General features: G+C 36.6%; 1 protein-coding gene across 1 annotated transcript; it reads right to left on the bottom strand.

Annotated features, from left to right (window-relative positions):
• Positions 1-5,917: 5,917 nt before the first annotated feature.
• LOC130730887 (probable indole-3-pyruvate monooxygenase YUCCA10) lies at positions 5,918-8,788 on the bottom strand. The gene is made up of 4 exons (XM_057583027.1): positions 8,136-8,788; positions 7,740-7,973; positions 6,806-6,931; positions 5,918-6,261 (listed from the first exon to the last, which is right to left on the bottom strand). Exons 1-4 carry the CDS (start codon positions 8,751-8,753, stop codon positions 6,088-6,090), a joined length of 1,152 nt encoding a protein of 383 aa, XP_057439010.1. The 5' UTR covers positions 8,754-8,788; the 3' UTR covers positions 5,918-6,087.
• Positions 8,789-9,172: the final 384 nt, after the last annotated feature.

Genomic DNA, 9,172 nt, shown 5'->3' on the forward strand with positions numbered 1-9,172 from the left:
TCGTGCATTGAATAGCATAGACAAACATAAGAATAACATGTTATTAGTTCATTAAGTCATTGAACTTAAATTCTTAAAAATTCAAACAACAAATCATCTGTCTTTTCTTAAGAAAATAATAAAATTATACCTTAAAATACTACACGAGGTGCCACACCAAAAAACAATTATGGGTACCACGAAATTCAAATTGGGTTCTAGCATCTCTTGTACTTGAGTTAAATACAAATTTGCTTATAAAAAATGCTAGGAAAATGAAAAAAGCAGCTTTGCAATCCCGACAAATTTGGTGGGTTTGAGCTCAATAATATTCAAGTTTATTATTCCTTCCATGTCAAAAGAAAATGTTCACAATGAGATTTTTTTTCATAATAACTGCACACTTAAAATTTTAAGGAGCATTAATTTATGTTTTTCATATAATAATCATATAAAATAAATGAATAAATAGATATAAAAATATACTTTAAAGAGTAAACTAGGAAAATAAATAATTTATTTTAAAATTTAACAATATTAATTTCATTTCTTAATATGCATGTTTCTTCTATTTGTGGACAATTATTTTAAAACGGATGAAGTATTTTCTCTATTTTTCTATAAATTTTAATGAACAATATTACAAAGGGTTAAACGTAAAAATTGACCCTAAACTTTGAGCGAGATTTGATTTTCGTCCCTCGTCGAAAAATCTTCCTACGGACGCCCTCAAACTTAGGTTTTTTGTTTGGAAACCGTCCTTGCCGCGAAAAGTCTCCGGCGGCCGTGGCCAGGTGCCCGTTTTGGGCTATGAGGAAGAACTCGAAGGAAGAGAGGTGAGAGGAAAACCCCTAATTTATTTGTCCACATAGGCCCAAAATGGACACCTGGCTACGGTGAGCGGCACTTTTTTGCGGTAAGGACAGCTTCCAAACCAAAAACCTAAGTTTGAGGGCGTCCATAGGAAGATTTTCAAGCGAGGGACAAAAATTAAATCTCGCTCAAAGTTCATGGACGGTTTTCACGTTTAACCCTATTACAAATGCTCATAGAAAGTAGAAGAAGTATTTACTATTTAATTTGGAACTATCTAAATCACCCATATAAATATGAGGTAAAAACATTATAGCTCTATGTGGCATAATAATATTTTAACATGTGTCAAATTTCTTAAGACATATATCAAAATATTATTGAGTTACCTAAGTGATTTACCTCGTATATTTTACTTGGAAATAATTTAGACAATCTCATTCATATAAGTAAGTATATATTTATTTTTCATTTTTAAATTAACAAAGATGAGTGACCCTCGCTTTTTTTTTTTTGAAGTTTTTATTTAAAAAACATAAAACACAATTGTAGCGGTTTGAAATCACCGCAAGTTTCACAAATGTTTTCATACATAAAAGTTATGGCAGTTTCCGACTAACCCAAGCACTTTTTTTTTCCCGCTTTGCGACGATCAAGAATCAGTACAAATAGTACAAATGTAAGTGTCAATAGAGTCATCACTATTATGTGGTTCATAATCGTGAGAACCCGCATGTTGAACCTAGGTCCCCCCTATCTCATGTGTTTAGTAAACTTGGAACACCCCCCCCCCCCTCTCATACCGGTGATCTTACATATTGTGAAACTTGATGCTTCAAGTGGGCTCGAGAGTTGCCTTATAATTTATCTAGAATATCTTTTCCGAAACAGATTGCCCCATCCACATCCTATAGACCTATACAATGTTTGGTATAGACAAAGTTTAATTAGCAACTTATCCTACATAGTATGATTCAGGATTACATAGGTCTCTCTTATAGTTTTCAATTTTTTCATGTAATTCATCTTAAAATGCATTGTAATACGATGTTGCAAATTTTCTTGTTCAGAAGGCGTTTGCATCTCAATGCCATGTTTAGATTGAGGATTTCCCTCCAGACTTGTTGCCCCTTTTAGTTTCAACTTTCACATGTACTTGTTGCCCCCTTTTATTTTGGGCTTTTCCTCAGCCACAAAAGTTAACATTTTTTTTATAGTATCCAAGTGTTAGTATGGGCTTGTACTTTCCAAGAAATATTGTCGGATCTATGCATGCCCATAAGAGATTGGGTCAAATTGTGACCTAACACAAATAACCCGATGGTCTCCATGCGATTTTCTTAAAGAAGAACTGGGAAACCATTAAAGGCTCTCTCTGTATGCTTGTGAAAAAAGATCTTCCTCCAACCTGAATTGATTGAAGAGGTAAATGGTACAGTGGTAGCCTTGATCCAAAAAATAAAGGCCCCGGAAAAAGTATCCCAGTTTAGACCAATCTCCCTCTGCAATACAAGCTACAAAATAATCACTAAAATCCTTTCCAACAGATTGAGTGTTGTTCTGCCCAACCTGATCTCTCATAACCAAGCCAGTTTTATTAAAGGAAGATCCACTGTGGATAATGTGCTGATTTTCCAAGAGATCATTCATACCTTGAGGACCAGGAAAGGAAAAAAGGGCTATATGGCAATTAAATTGGATCTGGAAAAAGCTTACGACAGACTCCAATGGCCATTTATTACTGAAACTCTCAAGTTTTTTGGTTTTGACCAGAATTTCATAACTCTGATAGAGAAATGTGTCTCAACTTCCACTATGGCCATTGCTTGGCGTGGGGAGTATCTTGATTCCTTCAAACCTCACAGAGGCCTTAGACAAGGGGATCCAATTTCCCCCTATCTATTTGTTCTATGTATAGAAAGACTCTCACATGCCATTATTGATGCCTGTACAGAGGGAAAATGGAGACCTTTCAAAATAGGAAGACCAAGCCTTAACGTCTCTCACCTAATGTTTGTTGATGATGTAATTCTCCTGGCTAATGCTTCACTAGACCAGGCTCACTTAATACAGGAAACACTGGGAAACTTCTGTGCTTCTTCAGGTCAGAAACTGAGTTTGGCTAAATCAAGGGTTTTCTTCTCCAAGAATGTCAATGACTCTTTGGCCAACCAACTCTTTACCAACCTGGGAATTGAAAGAACATTAAACTTGGGCATGTACCTAGGGGTCCCTCTCCTTCACACTAGAATGACCAGAGACAACTTCAAATTCTTGGTGGATAAGGTAAGGAAACGACTCTCTAATTGGAAAAGCAAAACACTATCAATGGCAGGAAGAATCACTCAATCCTGTCTATTTAGTCTCCCTGCTTATATCATGCAAACCACCCCCATTCCCATTGGCATTTGCAAAGAGATTGAGTCCTTGTGTAGAAACTTCATCTGGGGATCAACTGCAGACAAGAGGAAATGCCACCTTATTGGATGGGATACTATTTGCTCTCCAAAAGAAAGAGGTGGTCTCGGATTCAAAACACTACAAACCATCAACAAAGCATACATGGTGAAGCTAGCTTGGACTATCAAGCATGATGAACACTGCGTCTGGGCAAAGATGCTACGTGCCAAATACAATTTCTTCTACAGGAACAGCAACTATCCCATTCCAAAGCCGAGTAGCTCTCCAACTTGGAAAGGCCTATGCCAAGCTTGGAAGTATGCAGAGGAAGGAGGACAATGGGAGTTAGGAAATGGCCTTACCACTTTGTTCTAGAGGGACAATTGGGCTACTTTCCAATCAAACCTCATGGAGTACCTTCCAACTGAGAATCCCACCTGGCATCTTCATCTCCTTGTAGCACACTTCACTGAAAATAATGAGTGGAACTGGCAACTAATCAAGCAATGGCCTCCTCAAGACATTTGTGATAGAATTGCTCTATTGGAACCTCCGAAACTAGAAAAGGGTGATGATAACCTATTCTGGAAATACTCAGAGGATGGTAAATTCAAGATCAACACTGTTTACCCTCTCTTCCTAGATGAGACACTGCAGAACCCATCAAAAACCTTCGAACAAGTCTGGAAGTATAAAGGCCCACCCCGTGTCCAATGCTTCCTTTGGAAATTAGCTCATGCACGCTTACTGACAAACTATGAATGAATGAAACGAAACATGACTAATTCTTCTGTCTGCCCGAGATGCCTTCAAACAGATGAATCAATCATGCATGCCATTAGAGACTGCCCTTATGTCCAAGAAACATGGAACTATTTCCTACCAGCTAGAGATTGGAGCAGATTCTATAGCCAAGGACTCTCCAACTGGCTTGAATCCAATCTCAAAATGAGTAATGTCCACAAGGAAGGTATTAAATGGAATATTCTCTTTGGAATCACTGCTTGGCAAATCTGGAAAGACCGGTGTGACCTTATCTTCAACAACCACATCACTATGCCGGGCAATCTCTCAATTATAATCTCCAACTATGCAATAGAGGTAACTAAAAACGTATCCCTTATGGATAACATCCTAAGTTCTCCTCTCAATGACAACCCAGAAACCTGGTCCAAACCGGCTTTTGGCGTGTGGAAATTGAACACGGATGGCTCTTTCAGGCACCAAAACTCCACTTCTGCATGTGGGGGTCTGATTCGTGATTGGAATGGTAGCTTGATCAGAGGCTTCTGCTGCAAAATTGCTGAAGGGAACCCGCTCAAAACTGAACTGGTTGGGGTAGTGAAAGGCCTTGAAGTTGTCCAGGATCTCCAGCCCAAAGACTTGGAAATTGAAGTTGATTCAAAGGTAGCTGTGGAACTAATTACTATCAACTGCCTGAGGGACCACCATTGCTACAGGATAGTTGAGCGGATTCACAATCTAGCTTCAAGACTGGTGAAGGTCACTTTCCACAACATAAACAGGAAGGCAAATATGAGTGCAGACAAATTAGCCAACATGGGACATCAAGCCCAAAACTTAGTTTTCAATGGAGACATATGCTTAGAAATGATGCTAGAGTTTCTAGCTCCTGTTAGTTCTCGGGCTTAAGCCCTCTACTTTATCAAAAAAAAAAAAAATAGATACAGTTTACCAATCTCAATCGCTTACCGATTTTAATCGGGCTGGACAACTTAACTTTAAAGTGAGTGAATTCATTTTTAAGAGCAAAATAAGCATAACAATTAATGATTAAATTGTTTATTGACTTTATGAATGTATGTAATCACTATTAATGGTTATGATACTTACTTTATCCTTTAAACTAAAGCCTCGTTTGAAAACACAGTTTAATTAAGCACTTATGGTCATAAGCGCTTATTCATAAGCTATTTTAAAATATTTATTGAAATAAATAAAAAATAAGCTATATATAAGCATAAGCTCTTTTTCATAATCTATTCTGAATAGCTTATGAAAATAAGCTCAAAACAGCTTATAGTAGGCCATAAGCTGTTTTCATAAGCTCTCCCAAACACTGGCATAAGAGCTTATGCAATCAGATAAACTCAAATAAGCTTTTCCAAACGGGGCCTAAATCTACTTTAGAAAAATCAAATCCCTCAATCTGCACTAAAATATTTTTAATGAAAAACAAAGACAATTTCTGAGGTATCCCTCTAAAAGGGAAGGAGTTCCATACATTATGCTAAATTATTATATTTTCTCCATAATAAGTTTTCTCAAAATTTATAGTCTAGTCATTTATCCTACAAAATGTGGTGAAGGTATAATAGCCTCCCATAATTAATGGGTACAAGAGTCAAAAAGAAAATCGGTATTAAAATTAACTTGTACTAAAATTTGAATTAGTTAATTATATAAAAATTAGATTATTTTTTAAAAATGAGCTTCCATTAATAAAATCAAACTGGCAAAACATCTGATCGAGTTCAGAAAATATAAAAATTAGATTACACTTTCGCCTATATTCAAGTCTTAACTTTTAGGTGTACCGGGTGAAATTGATTTTAAGTGTTAAAAGAATATATTTTTGTTCCTATTGTGAATTATTGATTTTGATACTCTTATTTTTCTAAATACACCCCAATTTTTCAAAATATGTTTCTCACACTAATTAAGTGGTAATGTATATGTATACACACCCACTCATGTGAACTCATTTGTGATGTAAAATTCCATAAACATAATTTTTTAACATGAGAGAATTTATACATAAGAGGATTTTAATTGATCCGAGTGTGAATGTAGTGTGGAACGTATAACACCAAGACAATATTTCCACTTCACGTTTGTCTTAATACATATATATAATAAGATTTGAAAACAGGATTAATTTTGCATTATGGAACTAATTATATCATTTGCTATATTTTCACCATCTGCGGCAGCTCCATACAAACCTCTCCTTGACAGTCCAACGCAATACAAACCCTTCTTTCCCTTCCAATGCATCGGGTAGCTTGGCTTCGGAAGGCCATCATCATTCAAAAGGTAATCATCCCCCTACATACCATACCATAACATCATCATTGTAGTTATATCATTATATTAATATATACATGTCCCCACTGAAGTTTATATGTTACATTCCTTTGCTAGTGCATTTCTTATTCCTACATTTCATATTAATAATAATTGAATAGAATCCTTTCAAAAAGGAAAAAATTGAATAGAAAGTACATAGCATAAAAATCAGTATTGGATAACCGATTAGAGTATATTTGGAGTAAATGGCTCTTATGAAATAAGGTGCTAGAAATAGTTTTTCTAAATAAAAGAGCAAATTTTCAATACTCTTGTAATACTGAAGACTCTGTTCTCGTTCTATCACAAAAAATTCAATTTATTTTATTTTAAATTTGTAACAATTGAAATAAATAAAAAAAAAAATTAAGTCATACATGAAACATGCATGGATCAATATTTGAATGGAAGAAGTAGGAATGGCAAAATTAACTTAAATTTTTCCCTAGAGTAGACAAAGCCAAAATAGAAATGATTTTAAAAGTTTTTTAATGTGAAGGCAAACATGCTATGAATTACAAACCTTAAGCCACTTGTGAGTTGATCTCTTGAAGCCGGTGCAGAAAATAATAGAGTCAAATGGGTGTAATTCGCCATTTTTTAATAGGACATTCTTGTCTCTCACGTATTCTATTTCAGATGGTAATACCTGCATAAGAGACACAATACAATGCCCACTTCATCACGTCTAAAAAAAAGTCAAAAATTATGATAGTAAGTTACATATACGACTTGTCAATATATATATTAAATTTTTCAAAAAAATGAATAAGTTAGCAAGTCCTTTTTAACACAACAAACTAAACAATCCAAACCTTAAAAAAAAGATATATTATTTTGAGATAATGAAAGTTACCAAACAATGCATTAGACTTTCACATACTAACTTTTTTCAGCTTCAAATACATAAACACCCATATAAACTGGCTTAAATGCACTTTTGGAACCTCAAATTTATATTTTTTGCGATTCTTGACCCTAATCTTATTTTTCTACGAATGGAGACCCTAATCTTTCAAAATGTTGCACCGTTTACCCTTCCGTCCAAATCCGTAAAAAACTTGACGGAACCCACTTACCTGGCCTTCCGACGGAAGGGTAAACGGTGCAACGTTTTGAAAGATTAGGGTCTCCATTCAAACTAAAAATAAGATCAGGGTCAACAATCGCAAAAAATGTAAACTTGAGGGTCCAAAAGTGCATTTAAACCATTTTTTTAAAATCCCCCTTTTATCCACGTGGAAGGCCATATCAGCGTGTTCTGTCAAGTTTTTTACGGATTTGGACGGAAGGGTAAACGGTGCAGCGTTTTGAAAGAATAGGGTTCCCATTCGTAAAAAAAAATATAATGGTTGACAATCGCAAAAAGTTAAAACATGAGGGTCCAAAAGTGCATTTAAGTCTATAAACTAAAGAAAATTGTTTATATCCCATTAGTGTATCCAAATCTAACATACCTTTAGGTCTCCAGATTTGATTTTGTGAATGGTTCCAGTGTCAATAACAGGGTATTTGCCGTACTTGACCTTCATGCAAAAGGGACCCTCATTGGGCCTTGCAATACCATAATTGGTGATATCCCCATAAACCATCTTGCTAGCTATCACCATTAGTGAATCCACCGTGCTTAACGATAAATACTTCAACAGAAAAAGCCCCAAATTCACCATCCCCTTCGATAGAACATGAACCTGCACCATGCACATTCCATTATAATTAGCCTTATATTAGTAAGAGTTCTAATTCATGTACACTGTTTTGTAGCAGATAAAACCGCCACAAGCTTGCAAAGTCTCTGCTAAAACAACGGTGTACAGGAATCAAATTAATACATGATGAATATAAACAATTACCTGGCTTCGAACCACAATGGATGTTTGAGCACCGTGATTGTGCAGGTCCAATGCGATTTCCATGCCGGAATTCCCAGACCCAACAACCAGAACTTGCTCATCTTTGAACTCCTTCCCAGACTTGAACTTTGTAGAGTGAAGCACCCTCCCTGGAAAACTCCTCAACCCTTCAACCTCCGGCACAAAAGGGTCGCTGGTTTCTCCGGTAGCCACCACCAGAAACCTCCCTTCATATTCCTCAACCTCACCGGAGTCCCCATTCCTCGCCTTGACCTTCCATTTCTCATCATCATCACCATACTCTGCATCCACCACGGATCTGCAGTACAGAGGAGTGATTCTGAAGTGAGAAACGTAGTCATCAAGGTACTGCAGGAACTGATTCTTGGGGACATATGGAGGAAAAGAAGGTGGGAATGGCTTGTGGGGAAGCTCGCAGAATTGCTTTTTGAGGTGAAGGTGTAGACGATCGTATGAATGTTTCTTCCACAGAGAAGCACAACAATCTTCTCTTTCAAGGATTGTGTAGGGAACAGAGTGTTTTGTGAGGCATGCTGCTACAGAGAGGCCTGAAGGACCTGCTCCAACGATTATCACTCTCTGTTCCTGTTTATGCATTTTGTTGTGAATTGAAAGTCAAGTAAGAGATGTACTATATCTCTCAAATGATGTCTCATTTCTTTTCTCATCAATGAATATATATATTGTACTGTTAGCGGGCTTACAGCCTTTGTATTATGTGGGCTTACCTAATTTGTACTATTGGGCCAGGCGACCCATAACCCGAACGGGTCAAAACTTCATAATATATAAAGAGGACACCGCCCATGAGGTGGGGGATCCAACACTTTTTTGCTCATTTGCTATTTTGTCATTCTCTACTTTTGTCGCCTAATTGCTTAGCCCAAACCGGAGATTTAGACCGGAACATTGGCGCCCACCGTGGGGCCGAGGAATTCAATCCTAGGCTTCAAACTCACTGAAAATGGTGAATCGATCTGGAGCAAACGGAAGGGACAATCATGTTAACCATGAAA

Source organism: Lotus japonicus, chromosome 1 (assembly GCF_012489685.1).
Source record: "Lotus japonicus ecotype B-129 chromosome 1, LjGifu_v1.2".
In the NCBI taxonomy this organism is placed as follows: Eukaryota; Viridiplantae; Streptophyta; class Magnoliopsida; order Fabales; family Fabaceae; genus Lotus; species Lotus japonicus.